The sequence below is a fragment of the Narcine bancroftii genome, chromosome 1 (genome assembly GCF_036971445.1).
Source record: "Narcine bancroftii isolate sNarBan1 chromosome 1, sNarBan1.hap1, whole genome shotgun sequence".
In the NCBI taxonomy this organism is placed as follows: domain Eukaryota; kingdom Metazoa; phylum Chordata; class Chondrichthyes; order Torpediniformes; family Narcinidae; genus Narcine; species Narcine bancroftii.
In genome coordinates, this window is record NC_091469.1 from 193,768,885 (window position 1) to 193,789,523 (window position 20,639).

General features: G+C 39.4%; 1 protein-coding gene across 2 annotated transcripts in view; it reads left to right on the forward strand.

Moving 5' to 3' along the window:
• fpgs (folylpolyglutamate synthase) overlaps positions 1-19,110 on the forward strand; it is a 52,944-nt gene extending 33,834 nt beyond the window's left edge. For both annotated transcript variants that reach the window (XM_069886568.1, XM_069886560.1), the window contains 4 exons: positions 7,106-7,158; positions 7,688-7,763; positions 14,194-14,263; positions 15,806-19,110. In XM_069886568.1, coding sequence (XP_069742669.1) covers positions 7,106-7,158; positions 7,688-7,763; positions 14,194-14,263; positions 15,806-16,227 — 621 coding nt within the window. In that variant the 3' untranslated portion in view covers positions 16,228-19,110. The remainder of the gene's footprint in view (positions 1-7,105; positions 7,159-7,687; positions 7,764-14,193; positions 14,264-15,805) is intronic.
• Positions 19,111-20,639: the final 1,529 nt, after the last annotated feature.

The window sequence follows — 20,639 nt, forward strand, 5'->3', positions numbered from 1 at the left end:
TTCTGTGGAATCCTCATTCTCCAAAACAGAAGTCCACACACCTAGTCTTTTGAATCTCTGTTTATAGGACAACCACGCCCATTCCCAATTGCAGGAATCCTTCCAATAAAACTTTGCTGCACTCATTCTATTGCTGGCATATCCTTTCTTAGATGTACAACCAGATCTGCAGACAGTATGCAAGGTGCAATCTCTCCAGGCCCGAACTGGGTCAAACTGGGGAATCAGGTCAAGAATTGAGTATCATCCTGAAAAAATGGAGAATCTGAGTAACCAATTCATAAATGTTGAAATGGTAATGAGAGATATGATGGAGAAAATGAATGAAATAAGAGATTATTGAATATCTGAATGGGTCGAGCAGAAATTAAATTGACAAAAACACATGGAATTATTTGAGGCTTTGGAGGGGGGGGGGCAAAGAATGGGAGTCCAATAAATAAGGACTGCTTGACAAAATTGATCATATGGAAAACCTTAGTCAACGCAATCATGTCTGAATTGTTGGACTGAAGGAAGGAATCGAGGGAAGAGACCTGGTGAACATTTTTTTTCAAAAATGGATCCCATAAGAGTTGGGAGAAGACCAATTTGGAGGAAAAACTGCATATCGCGAGAGCTCACCAAACGCTCAGACCCAGAAGATCCACGATCAGACCAAGGCCAGTTCTGGTGAGACTTAAGCTACCGAGAATGGGAGATAATTCTGGGAGCAGCATATGATTACTCCAAACAGAATAATGGCCTGCCTGAGGTTGATCATGAAAAGGTTTTTTTTTTCCAGACTTTAGCCTGACCTTAATTAAAGAAAAGAATTTGAAGATGTGAAAAGACAACTACATGCTTGAAAAAATATTCGATAATATATCCTGTGACTTTGCGGGTCGAAGTAGCAGAAGGGAACTAGTGTTTTTTTTTTCTTTCCCAAGAATGAGGTGGAAGATTTTCTGTGAAGTTTTTATAAAAAAAAAAAGGATTAATGTTGTTGAGGGAGAAGATAGTGAAAATATTTATAATGGAACTAAGTAAGAGTTGTATTTTTTTTTGTTAAACCATCTTGTATTTATTGTTTAAAAGTAAAATGTATGGAAATGCTCACGGGGAGCTTAGTAAATGGGGGAAAATAATCTGGGAGAAGTGGTAGCAGGGTGGAGACTCCGATCTCAGGGGGAGAATGGTGCATGTAAAGGAGTTACAAAAAAGATGACGCTAAAAGGAGGAGGAGTTCTTCCTCAAGATTCCGTGCTGTTTTTTTGTTGGCTTTCGGGGCTCTATACATGTCACTGTCGGGACAGGGACTTTGTGTGTTTTTCTTAAAGGGAAAATTTTAAATAAAATATTCAAAAAAAACCCAACTCGTCTTGTAAGCATCCACAATTAAACCTTTTGTGGCTTGATTTGGGTAATTTATTAGAACAAATAACTGGAGTAAGATTCCCACAGGATCCAATGTTAATTTTACTGGGAGATGTTAGAGGAATTGAAACTAAATTAAAACTGAATATGTATCAAGTAAAATTTATTCAAATTGTCTTGGCACTAGCTAGAAAATATATTGCAATAACTTGGAAGTCAGATACTGATTTGGAAATGGAGAGATGGTATGCAGAAGTTCGGAGTTGTATTCCACTTCAGAAAATTGCTTATAATTTAAGAGATAAATATCATACATTTTGTGAAATATGGAGCCCATATTTACAAACTATTGGTATTAAAATTTTAATGAATCTCAAATATTCCCTTTCTCTTGTGGGTCTCTATGAATATATACACAAGTTTAAAAGTATTGGAAAATGAAGTGCTCGTGTTGAGGTTTTCTTGTCTCTTTTTCTTTTTCCTTTTTTAGTTTGTAGGTGGTCGAGGGGAGGGGGATGGGGGGAATTTGGAGAAGGTTTTTCTTTTTTAAAAACTTTTATATAAAATACCACATGTATTGGATAAAGTTTGGAATATTGTGATATGTTTGTAAGTGGTTTTATATTAAATAAAATATTAAAAAAACACATCTTACCAAATTGAAACATGCAAAATTAAAGAAGATGGGTGGGGCAAGTAATATTGTCTTCATTTGGTTCAAAAGCATGAGGTGTTGCAATTTTAATTAATAAACATATACCAATAATAAGACATTAACCGATCAAGTTGGAAAATTTGTAATGGCACATTGAAGAATTTATGCAGAATCATGGATGTTTATGAATATTTATACCCCAAATTATAATGAAGCCTTTATGAAGGGTAAGACCAAATATATTGATTGGAGGAAATTTCAATTCTTGTTTAAATCAGCGAGAATAAAAACAAGGGTGAAAGCTACAAAAACAACATTATCATTTATTAAGGCTTTAAATTTAATTGATATATGGAGGTGGCTATTCAAGGGTACATGATTCACATACAAGGATTTACACATTTTTAATGTCTGCTCAGCTACAAAGTAGAGTGGTAAAAACAGAGCATTTGGCAAGACTTTATCAATCCACTTGGAGTTAACATTAACTATTGCGATAACGGAAAAGCAAGAAAGTATGTATAGATGATGCCTTAATGTTAGATTATTAAAAAGAAAGGATTTTTGTGAATTTATTGAGACAGAAATATTGTATGAAAACATTCTTCCTTCTGACAAGTTTTCTAATATGGGATATGTTTAAAGCTTACTTGAGAGACAAATTATTTCTTATACTAAAAATCTTGAGAGAATTAGAATGTTTAGAGAAGGATATAAGAAAATTGGAAAAGGACTATCAGATACCAGGAATACAAGAAAAATACAGAATATTAGAGAATAAAAAGTTACAATATAATACACTACAAACATATGGAACGGGAAAAAAGATTCTGAAAACAAAAAAAATTTATTAACTCGGAGAATGGATACATAGAGTGTGGCAGGTTAAAGCAGAGGAGTCATTCAGAATGATAAATGCCATAGAAACAGAAATGGATGCTATAATATATAATGAAAAATAAATAGTACATTAAGACAATACTATATAAAACTATATAGATCAGAATTAGTAGGAGATGAAAATGAAATGGAAGAATTTTTAACAAAAGTTGAAATTCCTAAATTAGAAGAGAGAGAAAGAGTTAATTTAGATGCTCCATTTACAAGGGAAGAAATAGAGAAAGCTCTGAGTACTTTACAAGCTAATAAATCCCCGGGGGAAGATGGGTTCCCTCCTGAGTTCTATTGGCAATTTAAAGATTAGTTGATGCCCTTTTGATGGATGCATTAGACCAGGTGATGGAGACCCAAACCCTCCCGGAAACATTTTCAACTGCTAATAACTACAGAGCTACTGAAGCAAGGTAGAGACCCACTAAAAACCTCATCATGAATGCAGATTACAAAATTCTAGCAAAGGCACTAACTAACAGGTTGGGTGAATATTTACCAAAATTAATACATCCAGATCAGGTAGGGTTTGTTGAAGGAAGACATTCTTCAAATAGTCTTAGGTAGATTATTCAATATGATACATATGGAAAAATCAAGGTTGAACCCAAACATTTTTTTTTAGATGCGGAAAAGGCATTCGACTGATTAGAAGTCTTTCTTATATAAAATGTAGGAAAAATTTGGTGCAGGTAGAATATTCTTCATCATAAGCCACAAGCTAAAATTATAACTAATTACCAAATGTCATCTATTTTTCCCTTGAGTAGATCAAGTAGACAGGGGTGTCCCCTATCACCACCGCTATTTATTCTAGCTATTGAACCCTTGGTGGAGATTAAAAGAAGAGATCCAGATATTAAGGGCTTCAAAGTTGGACAGAAAGAACATAAAATTAACTTATTTGCTGATGTGGTATTACACATGTCTGACTCAGCTGAATCACTGATAAAATTACAATGTTAGAAAAATATGGAAGAATATCAAATAAATGTTGTTAAAAGTGAGGTAATGTCTATGCAAAACTTTGATTATGAAAGATGCCAAAAAGATAGTAGGTTTAAATGGAAGGAAGATGGAATTAAATATTTAGGAATAATGACATAATAATTTACAGAACTTGTACCCTCAACTAGAAAAAAAGAGAAACAAATTTACAGAAATGGAAAATCTGCTGGTTACATTAATAGGGAGGGTAAATTGTATATATATTTTTTAAAAAAAGTAATATCAGGACTACAGCATCTCTTTCAATCGTTGCCTATTGTACTAACTAAAAATTTCTTTAAATTATTACATAATTGTATAAGACAATTGCTATGGAATAAAGTTCTGTAGCGCACTATAGATAGACTACAACTCCCAGAAGTCTAGCAAACGGCACGTGGCATCATGGCGTGTTGCGTGCAGTTCAATATTTTAAAAGAATACATGCGTGACTCAAGTAAACAAATTCTGATTTACCTGCAATTGTGTGTGTCATTATTTCGCATTCATCAGCCACCACTGTGTTTTCAGTGGCTACAGTACCAAGAATTGCACTGGAAAAGTTAACATGGGACTATAAAGTGGGAGGACTTAGACTTCTGGATTTTAAGTATTATCTATCAGCACAAGCAAGATTTTTATCATCTTTCTTTGAAGAAAACAGTCCCCCTTTGTGGATCTGAATGGGACAGAATTCAATAAAAGAGGAGACAATGAAGGACTTTATTTATAAGTGGAATGTTAAGTCAAAAACAAAAAAAAAATCCTATATTAATACACATGATTAGAATATGGCAAGAAATAAATGAATGTATCAAGGGGAAAAATAAAAGGTATATTCACGGAGGACACTATTATGTAAAAATGTAATTCTGCTTATGAATAATCTGGGTTACAAAATATTGAATTCATGGTTTGACAAAGGAATAAGATGTTGATGATTGTTATATGGAAAGATCTCATGTCTTTTTGAACAATGAAGAAATGAGTATGGAGTAGCTAATGGGATATTCTTCTGCTTTCTCCAGTTAAGATTGTTCTTAAGAGAAAGATGGGGACCAAACTTGGCCCAATCTGAAATTAGTGAGATGGTATGAATGATTTGGCTGGGGAATCACACCTAAATTTATCTAAAATGTACTTTGCTCTCCAAAATGAAGGTGCAAAACCAGGTTTACAGAGATCAAAAGAGAGAGATGGAAGTTGGTTCTAGGGTTCACAATAATAGAAAGATGTTGGTCTGATAATATAACATCAATTATAAATGCAAGATACGGATTAGTGCAATATAATTTCCCACAGCAATTATACTTCACACCACAGAAGTTGTATAAATCAAAATCCGAAATATCGGAGACGGGTTTTCAGTGTGGAACAGAAATAGGAACGTTTGTATGTGTTATGTGTGAAGGTGAGACCTTTCTGGCAGGATATCACTGAAATACTAACAAGGATAATGGGTGGCCTTCGCAGATGACCCAGAGCTTTATCTTTTGGGCAATTTTATTGAAATGAGTAATTCACTAAATTCCAAATTTCATTTGTTAAAATAGCTTCAGCTGTGGCAAAAAAAAATGTGTTGCGATTACTTGAAAGTCTGACCCCTCTACAGATAGCATGGATGGACTGTGGAAATGAATAGTTGTATATCTATGGGGGGGGGGGGGGGAATCACATATAGTCTAAAAAATATATAATGACATATTTATAAAAATATGGCAACCATTTCCACTCTGCTTAGAGGCCCCATATAAAAAGGCGCTATTATTATTAAAATATGTGACATCCCCAATGAAGATTTTCTTTAAACCCAGTTGTAAGCCCTGACAGTATGGATTTATACTAGGAAGAAGGAGGGAAGGGTTGTGTTTTGTAAGTAAAAAAAAAGTTGTATACATTTATATTTATATATTTTGAAAATGGAAAATTTTGATAGGTATATTTATGGGGAAAAAAACCCAAAATATTCTTTTTTAAAAAAAAAGCATACTGGAGTGAAACTGAATGTCTGTAAATGGTGTGATTGTAGCAAAAATATAAAAATGCTGGAGGAACTTGCAGAGTCCATAAGAGGTAAAGATACATAACTAAAATTTCAGGCCGAGCCCTTCTAGAAGGGCTCAGGCCCGAAATGTTGCTTGTATATCTTTGTGTTGGTTATATGTCTTTGCCTCCTAGGGGCATTGCGTGATCTGCTGAGTTTCTCCAGCATTTTTGCTTTTTTCTAAAGCCAACGAGCTGATTGCTTTCTTAATTGCTAAGTATTTTTATGTAACTTGGGACGCCAGGGCTCTCTGAACATCAACTCCCTTGGCATCTCTCACTATCTAAAGAATACTCTACATTCCTCCTTTTCATTCAACCAAATGGTTGGGATTCTCTTTCTCCCCACATTAAGTTTCATCTGCCGAGTCTTCACTTATCAGGTGAATATCCAAATGAAACCTCTGCCTTCTCATTATAGGCCACACAGCCAATTGTTTTTGACAATATCTTTAACCTTTTCCTTCAATCTAATGCTAAATCTAACCTACTTTGTTTGCTAGGTCTGAACCATTTTCCACTCCGTTTAGGGCTAATATTCCTCCAAAGGATAAAAATGATGTATTAATTTTTTTAATTTTAGCTATTGCTTTTTTTTTAATTTTAAGCCAGTTTCTTGATCTTCTTCAGTTGACTTGTGCCTCAGTCCTGTCTAGTTTGACGACCCTAGTTTTGGATTGAACTAAATCACTTTCTGCCTTTGATCATAACAGTAGAATTTTTATAATGAATGTTCATTAAAGGCCACGTAATTAAAATATTACTTATTAATGCTTTCTCATTGTCCAATAATAAGTGTAAAAATCACTGAGAGCACCAACCCTTGTTCTCTCTTGTGCTCCTTTGTTATCCCTTTCTGTTTGCAGATAAAAGTTCAATGTTGTTACTGTGTTAAACTAGTTAAATGATTTTGCCTGCAGACATTGAAGAGTCGTAGAACATTCAAAACAAGCCATTTGGCCCATCACATCCTAGTCTACCCTCCATATCAATCCCATCTTCCAACACTTGGCCTCTATAGCTTTCCATGCCCAGAGGAAATATGGTCAAAAACTTGGGAGATGAAAGTGTTTGCAAAACAGGGGAGCTGGAGTTTTTTTTGTTATCAATAAAGGGAGGCACATAAATTACTCGTGTGGCTGTAATGTGAACATTTAACTCTCCTCATTTCAGGCCTGTGTCAAATGGTTTCGAGAGCAGTCATTGAAGGAGGCCTCATCAGTAAAGTAAGTAGCCATAAAATTGTTTTTGTGCACCTTGTATCAGCAAGTCCTTTGCATCATTACCAGGTTTTGATGTGTCAGTGACCATCTACTGGGCAGAATGCTTACTGGAGGCACGAGGGTGATGGAAAGAAGCTTTTTTTAAAAAAAAAGTAGAGCACCATTCTTTGTGCCTGTTGTCAGACACACTATGAGCTTACTGAAGGTTACTGGAGTAGTCTGGCACAGCTTTCCTGGATGTTATTTGTGAAAAGATCTAATATGCTGTACAAAGAACATCCAAAAGTTCTCTTCTCCTGTGATGTCCGGGAGTATATTATGAAGATGCAGTAAAGAGTGAACAGTAGGAGTTTGGATGGGGGGGAGCATATGCGCACATGCTATTCAGACCCTGAGGTGGAGATGGGGCAGAACAAGGGAACTTGCTGCACTCTGAGTGGTGGGTAATAGGGATCACCTGCCACTTCTCCCTGCTCTGAAACTGGGATGATGCTGCTTTTCCTGGTTTCTAACTGTTGATTTCTTCTGACAGGGGCCCTGTGATACAAGTGTTGCTCTTCAACACCACAGGCGAAAGAGATGCTGCTGCCCTCCTCAAGCTGCTGGTGGTAAGTAAAATCCTGGGAATGAGAGGTGTTTGTCCTGCTAGTTTGCAGTGTTGAAGGTCTTGCAGTATTTTTCTCTCCACCCCTCCACACACATGTCAAGTCACCTTTATTGTTCATATCATGCTCGCATGGAAAAGATGAGATGGCATTTCTCCAGGACCCGGAGCATATTTACATAAATATAAGTTAGAATAGAAGTTAAGCACATTAAAATATAGATACAGTATACAGTAAAAGTCCATGGAACACTATCCATATATGTTCTGGGAATTTAGGAGCCTGATGGCTTGGGGGAAAAACTTGCCCAATCTGGATGTAACAACCTGAGTGCTATGGTAACTCCTACCAGATGGCAGAAGGGAGAACAGTTTACATGAGGAGTGAGTGAAGTCCTTCACAATGTTTATTGCCTTTCGCCTGCATCAAGCATTGTAGATGCCCTTCATGGTAGGAAGAGAGCCCCCAATGATCTTTCCGCTGACTTCACTATCCTCTTCAGGGTCTTGTGGCTAGAGGAGGTTCAGCTTCCAAACCAGTTGCACAGGATGTTCTCAATACATCCTCTGTAGAACGTAGTGAGGATAGAGGTTGGGAGATGAACTTTCCTCTGCTTTTGCAGGAAGTAGAGGTGCTGCTGGGTCTTCTTGGCTATGGAGCTCCACATATAAGCACCCCGCCACATACAAGGGCGGCACGGTTAGCGAAGCGGTTAGCACAATACTGTTATAGCACCAGGATTCGGGACTGGGGTTCAAATCCTGAGCTCTCTGTAAGGAGTTTCTATGTTCTCCCCATGTCTGCATGGGTTTTCTCCAGTTTTCTTTAACCATTTAAAACATACTGGGAGTTTTGTAAGTCAATTGGATGTAATTTGGCAGCTCAGGCTTGTGGGACGAAATGGCCTGTTTCTGTGCTGTATGTCTAAATTTAAAAAGTAAAATTTTGTAAGGAAATTATCCTAATATCTGAGTAACACTGGCTGCTGAGGCAGGCTTGCCTGCTGGGATGTGGAAACCAGGTCAGCCTTCAATACCATTATACCACTGCTGGTCAACAAACTCCAAACCCTGGGCCTTTGTACTGGATCCTCGACTTGCTCATCAGAACACCACCGTCAGTATGAATTTTGAAGCGTCTCCTCCTCACTGAATGTCAACCTCAAGGATCCGTGCTTAGCCCACTGCTCCACTCACTCTACAACCATGACGGTGTGGCCAGGCACAATTCCAATGCTATCTACAAACTTGGTCTACAGTTGTCGGCAGGATCTAAAATGGCAATGAGGAAGCTTACAGGAGGGAGATAGATTAGATCATTGAGTGGTGTCGCAACTACCTTGCACTCAACATTAGCAAAACCAAGGAGATGATTGTGGATTTCAGGAGGAAGTCAGGGGAACAGAAATCAGTCCTCATCAAGGGCTCGGTAGCGGAGATGATCAAGAACTTCAAATTCCTGGGTGTCAACATCTCTGAGGATCTGTGCATGTCGATGCATGTCACCGAAGTCTCTCAAACTTAAACAGGTGTACTGTAGAGAGCATTCTGGCTGGTTGCATTACTATCTTATACGGAGGTACCAACGCTCAGGGCAAAAAAAAAAACTCCAGAGGGTTGTTAACTCTGCCTATATAATTACGGGCACCAGTTGGCACTCCAAGAACATCTACAAGAAAGCAGCCTCTATCCTCAAGGACCCCCACCACTCAGGCCATGCCCGCTTCACTTTGCTACCATCAGGAAAAAGATACAGGAGCCTGAAGACAAGCACTTGGCGGCACAAGGACAGCTTCTTCCCCACTGATTCAGATTCCTGAATGACCAATGAACCAAAGACACTGCCTTTGAATTTTTGTGCACTGTTTTTATTTATTTTTGTAAGGTGCTTTATATGAACGTTTGCTCTATGATGTTGCTGCAAAGCAACAAATTTCGCGACTTGTTCATGACAATAAATTCTGATTCTGCTGCTGAGAGGGAGTGAATGCAATGGAACAGATTCCAGGTGGACTGGTGTTCACACCACATGATTGAACATTACTACATGGCATCATTGCTTTCTGGTTGGTGACCTTGGAGTGTAGGGAGGCTATGGGAGACTATAAAAAGGTTTGTATAATCATGAAGGGCATTTATTGGGTAATAGTTGGGGCCTTTTTTCTAGAGTAGAGGAAACTCAAACTAGATGGCATAGATTTTAAGATAATAGAGACCTGAGGGGGGGGCCATGTCCACTCAGATGGTGGTGGGTATACTGAACGAACTGCTAGAGGAAGTGGTTGAGATGGGGACAGTTGTGGTGTTTAAAAGACATTTAGACAGATGCATGTATAAGTAAGGTTTAAAGCAGGGGTTGGCAAACTTTTTAAACCATTGACCTCTTCATGGAATCTTTGATCTCTCATCAACCCCAAAGCATGTAAAATAAATAAATATTATCAGTGATAAATTTCTCTATAGCCTCGACATTTGTCGACCCCTTAGATAGTCTCCCCCCCCCCTCCCCAGGGGTCAACGTAGACCACTTTGCCAACTCCTTGTTGAAAGGGACACAAGGTAAATGGGACAAGCTTAGTCGTATGGACAAGTTGGGCTGTAAGACCTGTTTCAGTGTTGTAGAACTTTCTGAATGTAAGATAACAATCAGTAGATATCAGCGAATAATTCAGGAATGTGAGGATTAGGTATGAGAGTTCAAATAGCTTTTTCCAGTGTTGTGCCTGATTTGTAGTCAGGTGTGCTGTGACTAAACATGTTCAGTACCTCCCAGGAACATGACCCCCCTGGGTGAGGAATCCAGCAGTGGATGAGCATAGTAGTACTGAGTGCTGAAGCAACAGCAAGATGATAACTCCTCCCCTCCTGTTCCTATTTCTTGATCTCTTGTTTGAGAAGATCATCTTTCTTTCCCCTTCCCCATTCACTTACCACAAAAGTGTTATTCTTAATGCCTTTTTTTTTGAGGCAACTCTGGGAGTTAATTGGCCTCCTGAAACACTTGAGTATTATCTTACGATCTCCAATTTTTGCCTTGATAGTTGAAATGGTGTTGTGGATGAGAAATTGTGCCTTGGATTGATGTCAGCAGATGCAGCCAGTACTATAAAATATCAAATGTCAAATGTGTGTCTATCAGTGCCTGCAGATTTACATACGTCTTAACAGGAAAGGTGTTGAATATCTGTAAAATGTGAATAGAAATCGTTCCAGGGAGCCAGCGATGCAAATTCAACCCTTGCTCCAAGTTTCCAATCTCCATGCATACTTGGTCCCGGCTCAGGCATTCCGTTCCTGCAGCTCTGTCTGTGCAGTGTGCTGTCAGCTAGAGAGAGTCTTCCTCTCATTGGTGTAGTTTGGTTGCTTCAGAGACAACTTTGAAGAATGGCATTATGTGAACTTGGACCTTTGATTTCCACTCTGTTTTCTTCCAGTGTGCAAGGTTATTGAGAAACTAACTGGAAATCTAACTCAGCCAGGCCCTTATATAGCTGATGCCAGAGCAATTTGGAGGCTGGAAGTCCTGTGGCAATTGCCCCCCCCCCACAATTATTCACAACACAAAATCACAAAATGAGAATGTGATTTGCCTGAATGAGTGCAGCTGCTATAATACTTGGTATCCATCATCCTGACAAAGCAACTCCCCCAGATTAATACCCCATCCTCTTCTTCAAATACTTCTTCTATTGCCACAGCACAGTTGTGGTGTTTGTCATCAACAAGCAGATGGGTTTTCCCCCTGGGCTCCGGTTTCTTTGCACCATTGAAAACATACCAGGGGTGCAGGTTAATTGGGTGTAAATTGGGCGGCATAGACTTGTGGGCAGAAAGGACCTGTTACTGTGCTGTATGTCCAAATTTAAAACTGTATCGTATTTAGCCACCAATGCTGTACCACAATCACTCTATCATTTCAATTTGACCTCAAAATGTATTCTCATCCCATCATAATTGTTGGGACTAAATCGTTAGACTCCATATCCACCAACACTGTGGGTTTTTCCTCACTACCCAGGTTACAGTGGTTCTTCTCTGGTACATAGGAATTTATTGGTTGAAGATGTCAGTGGAAGACAGTTTTTCATTGCCTATCCTTGTTGGCTATGCTGAGATCTCAGGAATGAATAAAAATAAACTGTTACTGTGTTTCTGGGTAGGGGACTTCTTTAGATATAAACAAGTTGCAGATTCTCGCATAATCCTTTGTTGCACTATCCATTTTCAGCTGTTCTATCCCTCCACCATCAGACTCCTAAACAACCAACTCAATCGGAGACACATTTAAGAACCTCTTACTTTGCACATCATTTATTATTAAATATTTATTTTATGTATGGCACAGTTTGTTTACATTTCTCTTATGTATACATATCTTGAGCTTGAGAGCAGTAGGGAGTGCAGAGGGGGAGCAGTGAGAGAGGCTCGCAGAACTCCCTTTGAAGAGAGGACATCTTTAGGGTAGGCATCGCTCGAAGAGATTTCACACTGGAGCAACTGAATGGAGTGAAACACAAGTCTGGAAAAGTTGTGCTTGTAGTAAAAACACAAATGCTGGAGGAACTCAGCAGGTCTCACAGTGTCTGTAGGAGGTAAAGATGGATGACTGATGTTTTGGGCTTTCGTGTTTCACTCCATTTCATTGCTCCACTGTGAAATCAGAGGAAAGCCTACCCTGAGGAAGTTCTCCTCTCCTTGAACGGAGTTCTGTGAGACTTTTTTAACTGCTCCCCCTCTGCACCCCCTCCTGCTCTCAAGCTCACTCACAGAACTAACCCTGCTCCCCTCCCCCCAATCAATTCTCACCTTTCCCCTCTCCTGTTCTATCCACATCCAATGATCATCTTTGTTGTTTGGTAATGTTGGTCTCTGCTTTTCCCTGCCCTTTCTTTCCTTCTCCCACCCTTTTAATTCAAGCATCTGTGTAATTTTTGCTCAGGCCCAAAACGTTATATATATTTACCTCCTGTGGTCACTGCAATACCTGCTGAGTTTCTCCAGCATTTCTGTGTTTTTACTGCAATCGCAGCATCTGCAGACTTTTATGTTTCATTAAAAACTGCTGATGCTGGAAGAGAGCAAACAATAGCCCCTTTCACCCCCAGGAATTAGCCACCAATCGGCCTTTAAAGTGCCGAGTGAGAAAGCAAAATCAGCTCAACGCCAGCATCAGATGACATCATCTCACACCGGGGATTGATGGCCTTGACCCCTAGTACAATCCCCTGCATCTGCAGACACCAGCGTTGCAATCAGGCAAGTGTGAAACGGGTAATTGCATTGTGGAATTGAAATGACCCAAGTTTTTGCGTGAGTGCAGAAAGAAAAGATTAAAATGAAGGTATAAACTTTTCCATGGGAAAGTCGGAGTGGGGGAGAGAGAGAGGAAATAAATAGCAATAGCAGGCAATTTTTAAACAGCATGAGAAAATTGGTAGTGCTATAGCACACAATTTATAAAGACCGTGGGGTGGGTGGGGGGGGGGGGGGGAAGCAATGGCAGACCTGACTTCCCAGGATGCCATGCGGCAGAGAAACCCCTCTATGAATGCTCCATGTATGCAGCTGAGCATACAGCCCTTCTCTGCCACATGGAATTCTGGGAGGACAGGTCCACCATCACTTTTTCCTACAGCATTTATAAATTGTATGTGATAGTGCTACCAACTTTCCCACGCTATATAAATTGTGTGCTATTGCATACAAACTTTCCCACACTATATAGATTAAACCCTATAGAGCTACAAACTTTCCCATTCTGTTTAAAAAAAAAATTGCCTGCTATTGCTATTTTTGCTAGCACTTTCCCACGGTTCCTTATAAAGGTTTATATAGATCGGCACAACAACATCAGGGGCTGAAGGGCTCATACTGTGCTGTACATAAAGCTTAATTATGTTATAATTAGACATGATTAATTTTGTTCAAATAAAAGATCATAATACACTGATCAGGATTTAGGGCAGGTTCACCATCACTCGATGCGTCATGACATTACCAGTAGAAGGTAGAACAGTCCTAACCCTGGAGATGGCTCCTTGCAAGTGTGAAAGCGTTCAGTGCCCCAATTAGGAGTGGTCAAGTGTGAAAAGCCAAACCCCCAGGACACTGAACGGCCAATTTAATGGGATGCAAATGTGAAAGGGGCAAATGAGAAGCTGGAGAGACTTGGTGGGTCAGGCAGCATCCATGGGTAGAAATGGACAATGTCGAGAAATGTTTCTCAACATGAAACGTTGAGCATTTCTGTGCATGGTGCTGAACTGGCTGAGATCCTCCAGCTTCACATTGTTCAGATTAGATATGGAGATTGCAGTGACGTTATAGCCCTCTTTAGCCAAGGTTGGTGTTTGGCTTACCCAGACCAAAGCAGGGAGAAAAGTAAAAGTGTTGTTTGCTGCTCAAACAGTAACCGAACTTGTGGTTTCTTTCAGCTATGTCAATTTGATTTTGTGGTTTTCTGTCCCAATATCTTGGATATAGCACCGAAGAACCCGAATCCTGGTAAGTCCAGACTTCATAAACCTTATGTTAGAATGTCTGTCTGGAAAGTAGAACTTTTTTTGGCTCCTTGGAAAACTCAGTTGATAAATATATCTGGGGTTTTATTATGTGGGTGAAGAACATCATGAAATGTTGTGTGGTATTTGGTGATTTCTTTTTTTGTCTGTGTTGGGGTACCAGCTCTTGGACCAGCATAGTGGAACATGAGGACAGCTGGCTTGTCTTTGAAAAGATTGCCATCCAATCTGGCTGGAGCCTGGATAAGTAGCAATATCTAATCTGTTCAAGGAAGCTGCCACATGATTATTTTTAGCTCATAATGAGTGATTTGGGAGAAAAATATAAAAAGTTGCTGCGTTCACTGAATTAGGAAAGGCTAGAGGGAGTTAGCCATTTGAATCCAATGAGTGGTCTGGTTTGAAATATCAAATAGTGAAAGATTTCTCATGGTGAACATTAAGAAACATTTCACTTGGGAACTGTGGCTTAATTTGAACCTTGGCTCTTGGGTCAGAAGGATTGAAGTTCTATTGTTAAAATTCATTGTAGGCAAATAAAAATACAGTAAGCATGTCGGAGGAAAGGCTTACTGAGCTTTAATGCAGTGGTGGTGTTAGTGGAGTGGTGCTGAGATGCTCAGGATTGACCTTGTGCTTATCAGCTTAGGAACTAACTTAAACCAGGGTGTAAATTTCTAGTAACCAGTGCACTTAATTGTTTAGGCCCATTTTGTCGCCACTAAGTAGGCTGGGTCACTGTCTTAGTCACCGGCAACTTAAATTGAAATTGTACCACATGTTGGAGATGCCATTATTGAGAGTGAGGTTAAGTTCCCTTCTCAACTCTTGGATGAATGTTAAAATTCCCACCAACTGACGTTTAAGCCACTAAAATCAATTGAGCGACTTATTCCTCGTGGCTGTGTATAGAATCCTGCCACCGGATGTGTCACTCCAGGAAGATTTTGTTGCATTGTGTGATGGTGATTGGAGGCTGAAGCATTAGAGGCTCTAAGACAGGCTCATGGATGAAAGAAAAATGGGTTACGAGGTAGTAGGGGTTTAGTACTTGTTAATATTGAGGGTGAAGGGCCTGTACTGTCCTGTAATGTTCTAAGTCCAACCTTGGCATCCTTCACAAGAATGAACAGAAATGGGTTACGAGGTAGTAGGGGTTTACTACTTGTTAATATTGAGGGTGAAGGGCCTGTACTGTCCTGTAATGTTCTAAGTCCAACCTTGGCATCCTTCACAAGATTGAACAGAAATGGGTTACGAGGTAGTAGGGGTTTAGTACTTGTTAATATTGAGGGTGAAGGGCCTGTACTGTCCTGTAATGTTCTAAGTCCAACCTTGGCATCCTTCACAAGATTGAACAGAAATGGGTTACGAGGTAGTAGGGGTTTAGTACTTGTTAATATTGAGGGTGAAGGGCCTGTACTGTCCTGTAATGTTCTAAGTCCAACCTTGGCATCCTTCACAAGAATGAACAGAAATGCTTAACAATGAGAAAGATTGATGCATGTTGTTCTTAATGTTTCAGACCAGAAAAATTACACGGTATCTTTGGAAAATATGCTGAGCCGTTGCCTTGAAAATCACCGTACCTGGTGCAAGCTGACAGAGATGAAGCACGACAATTTGTGGAGCCTTTCAGGAAGTACTCTGGAGAACTCAAATGCATTGGTTAAGAAGGGTGGCTTAGATCGGGGAGCATTACTGTTTAATGAATTGGATTGTGACCTGGTGTCTGCTCGTGCACTTGTCTTCCCCTGCATCAACAAAGGCTTGCAGTGGATAACTCAAGGTCGTGACCCCAGCCTCCAGCCTGCCTTGGCCAATCGGCTCCATCTGGCAGGAGCCACTTTGTTGAAGGAAGCTTCCACCATCCAGATCCTGATCACAGGTAGCCTGCACCTCGTAGGTGGGTGCCTGAAACTTCTAGACCAGTCTTTGTCTCAGTAAAAGCTGACTGTCTGACACACATACAAAATAAACATTGTTTTGTCTTAAGGTGAGGGTTGGAGAATAGTCCACAATGATACCTATTATACTTGACAGTGTTTAAGAACCATAACTTTAAATATGAAGTGATGGCATTTACTCGATCAAGTAAAATCTTAAATGAGCCATGCTTTCATTTAGTCTAAAGGTAGATTATGTGAATGGATCTGAGAATTTCTTTGGCATATTTAGTGGGTGAAATGAACATCAGGTTTTCTGATCTAATAATATCTACTGTTTAAATATTTGCACATGAATTATTTATTAAAATAAATCTTAATGATTATAATTAATGCAGAAAGTAAGTAGAATGTGACCCGGAGCAGTGATATGCCCAATGGTGCTTTTATAAGTGGCTGATGGTGGCTACATGTAATGCCTGAGACCTTTCGACTGTAGATTATTCTTGGTTTTCTTCTGAGCAATACATTACTCAACTAGCTCTATGTGAGGGAGCTGTATGCTTCAATGAATTTTGTAGCTTTTTTTTAAAATCAGAATTTATTTTGAATCTTAAAAATGGCTTTATAATCTGCACTGAAATGGAAAATACTAATTCACGCAACCAACAATATCAGTGAATTGTAAACCAGAAGCAAAGTAGTCAATGTGAAGAGGGGCTATTTCCTTATTAAACAGGTTTGGCTGATGTGATATCACAGCACCCCTCATTTTGACATGTCACCTTGAGGTGAGAGCTGAAATAGTGCCCTGACTTTATTGTAATCAGACCTGATCTGAAGGGCAGAGGTAGGATAGCCAATCAACTGGAACATTGTCAGCTCAAGGATGACTCGGTCAGGAGTTTTAACAAGAAAGTCTGCAGAAGCTGGGGTCGAGTGCAATACACAAATCTGCTGGAAAAACTTAGCAGGTCACACAGCATCCACAGGAAATAAAGGTAACCAATGTATGATAGCTGACAAAGGGCCCAGGCCCAAAACGTTGAATACCCTATTGTTGCTACGTGAGCTGTTGAGTTTCCCCAGCACATATCTATAGGACTTGGTCAGGACATCTGGTCCAATGTCATGATGTTTCCTTTTACCTGTATAAATATCAACAGAAGCAGCAAATGCAATAAAAATATTTAAATGGTTCTGTTCATGTATTCCAGAGCTCTGAGAACTTCAAGAAATTTTGTGTTGGGATGTGGTCATGTACCTTGTCCAGTTCAAAACAAACAAGTTTATAACTAGAAATGTCATTTCCCGTAATATCTTCGTATTCCAGTTAGAACAAAGTATGTGAAGTGCCAAATAAATTGTACCAGGTGGCTTGACAAAGGTTTGTAATTGTAATTCCACTGTGCAGTATATTTATAACTTCAGCAGCGTCATGGAGGGGGGTCAAATAAATCAAAATGAGATTGCTGGAGCTATCAAATGGCATGACTCGTGTATCACTTAGTGGTTCATTACAGAGCAATGTTTTTCCAGATGTTTTAGAATTTGGCATAATCTACAAAAAATATGTTAGTGTTTTACATGCTGAGGGTAAAATGCACAGTTAAAGAAGGAACATTAAATTTGTGGAATTATGAGTTTGGGTCCTGATTACGATAAAATGGCTGAAAGGCCACATACTGAAATGGAGGTAGTAAATACTGCCTTTGATCTCCTACTCACGATCCACAAACACAACTTTCCTGATGTGTTAAACAAAAGAGAAAATAAACATAACAATTATAACAATATAAACAAACACAATTCAAACTGCTGCAAATCTAAACGTCCTTTTGGTAGAAGTTTCCAGATTGGTCTAACAGTTTAGATTAGTGACATGAATAGGATGATCCGCAAATCCAAAAAAAAATGTACTTTCTGTTCCGGTCTCTTAAAAAAAAAACTGGGTGAGGGGTGAAAAGTGGCTGTGATTGTGTGGTTGGCAGTGAAAGAGAAATGTCGGTTTCTTCCAAAGACATCCAGCTGGAGTAGATGGGTTTAAATATTGACTGAAGAAACCGGAAACTATTTAAGGGTAAATTTCAAATTCTAATTCTGAAGTGGGAATATAATAAATCACTGTTTGCTTAAATAAATAAAGACTGCCGAGTTATGGAAGGTCATCTTAAATTGTTCATGTGCTTTAAGAAATAGTGGCTCCCTCCTTCCAGTTGAATTAAAATCTAAATAATTAAACTAATACTCTACACATGGCCAACACATGGATAAAGATCCTGCAACATTTATTTTATACGTATTTGAAAATGTCCTGTTCTATTCCAATCCCCTTCCCATCACATGAAACGAGCTATTTGCCATCCAAAATTGACATAGAATTCCAGCTGTAAGTATCCATTGAAGCAAAATAATCAGTCATTTGTAAGAATCATGATTGCATTTGTTTGTCTGCAAAATGTGGTTGCTGGTTGGGGAAAATAATTTAAAACTACAGGTTTAGTGAAGAACGAGTATGCCCCTAAATTTTTGTGTGAAAATTATTTCCTTGATTTGTCGTTTTAAGTCACTAAATGATTTCAGGTTGGTCTTTAAGTAGATTGCTGTCTCTATAGTTGAGTTCCCTTGATGGGAATAGAGTAACACCACAAAGAATCCGTACAAAAATTCTAATCTGTGGGTGGGGCTGAGCTGCAGCTATTAGGAAGGATGAAATTATTCTAAGTGCCATAATTCTTTTTTGAGTGCACAACTTTTAATGATATTGAAAAATGTATAAATGAACTTCCAGGTCTTAAAAGACATTTATTTTTGCATTTCTATCTTGTTAAAATTTCTGTTTAAAAAGATGATTCACAAATCAGGAAGTTTAATGCATCATCAGGTTGAGGCTTCTGTATAAATGGTCTAAATGAATTTGAACTATAAATGATGATGAAGGAAATCTTGGGTCATTGTGTTTTGCTGTAAATTATATTTTACTGGAATATTTAATACAATCATAAAATTGTCCTTCCAATTTTCATTATGCAAGCAATTAATACTTTTCCAAACATGCAAGTTGGGAGGGAGAATAGGCCCACCTTGGCCCCTCAAGTGTGTGATGCCATTTAATGAGATTATGGCTAATCTAACTGCAGCTTCAACTCTGTTTCAATCTACCTCCACTAATCTTCCATCCACTTGCTGAGGAATCTATCTACCTCTTCAAAATATTCAAGGACTCATTAGGCACTTTCAGGTGCCCAATTGCTCCGCATGTAAAGCCGCGTTTAGGTAATATGCGGCTGTTTTGAGGCCACCTGAATGTGCAGGAAGCGCTCTTGAGGCGAGCTACATAACCCTCCTCCGAGGGGGATAATCAGCTCAGCTCAGTGGCCACCTGAATGTAGTTGGCTGAAAGCGGATATTAAAGGGTCAGGCTGCTGATCACAGCTGACACTGGGCAGGAGCCAGAGTGTTCTCAGAGCCACATCCTATGCAGCTATGTCCTTCAGGTGGCCAGCGTTGCGCTTTAAACGCTGTCACCTGAACAGCAATTTAAAGGGCCACTTCTGCTTCTTCAGGCGCATCCTTAGTGTAGAATGCACCTGAAAAAGCCTTATGTCTCAGATTTCCAAAGACATCCTCTGGGAGAGACATTTTCACCTCCTCTTTCTTAAGAGTGACCCCTTATTTTTTAGTTGTAAATGTTCTCATCAGGGAAATCATCCTCTCCCTCCCACCATCCAGTCCATGTGCGATCTTGTATGTTTAAATTAAGCCCCCTTCATAAAAACATAGGGGCAGGATTAGGCCATTCCTTTCAGCCAGCACCTCCAATCAATACAATAATGACTGATCATGTGATTTCAGTCACCTATTGCTGCTTTTTCTCCACAACCCTTAATCCCTTTAGTCAGATGGACCACATCCAACTTTCTTTTGAATATATCTAACTGGCCTCAACAACTTTAATAGGGTGTTCACGACTCTGATTGAAGAAGTATCTGTTCATTTCAGTCCAAAAAGGTTTTGGCCTTATCCTGACCCTCATTCTGGGCTTTCACAACAAGGGGAACATTCTTCTAACCTGTCTGGTCCTGTCAAGATTTTTTTTGTCTCAAATGAGCTCCCCTCTCATTCTTCTTTACCCCCCCCCCCCCATCCCAGAACGCCTTGTCCTCCACTCTCTGCACTAATCCCGACTTCATCAAATTTGCAGACAAGGGTGGTGCTATTGTGGTCTGGCCCACCAACCTCTATCTGTCTGAATTCAAATGACAACTCTTAGACATTTCTCACTTACCCTCCAACAGGACCTGTCTCGCACTATCTTTGAACTCATCACTTCCTGTCATCTCCCTCCCACAGCCTCCAACCTCATGGTTTCCCAACCCCACACTGCCTGGTCTTACCTACTACCCAACATCCACAAACCAAATTGTCCTGCACACCTATCATTTCTGTGTGCTCCTGCCACACCGAACTGGT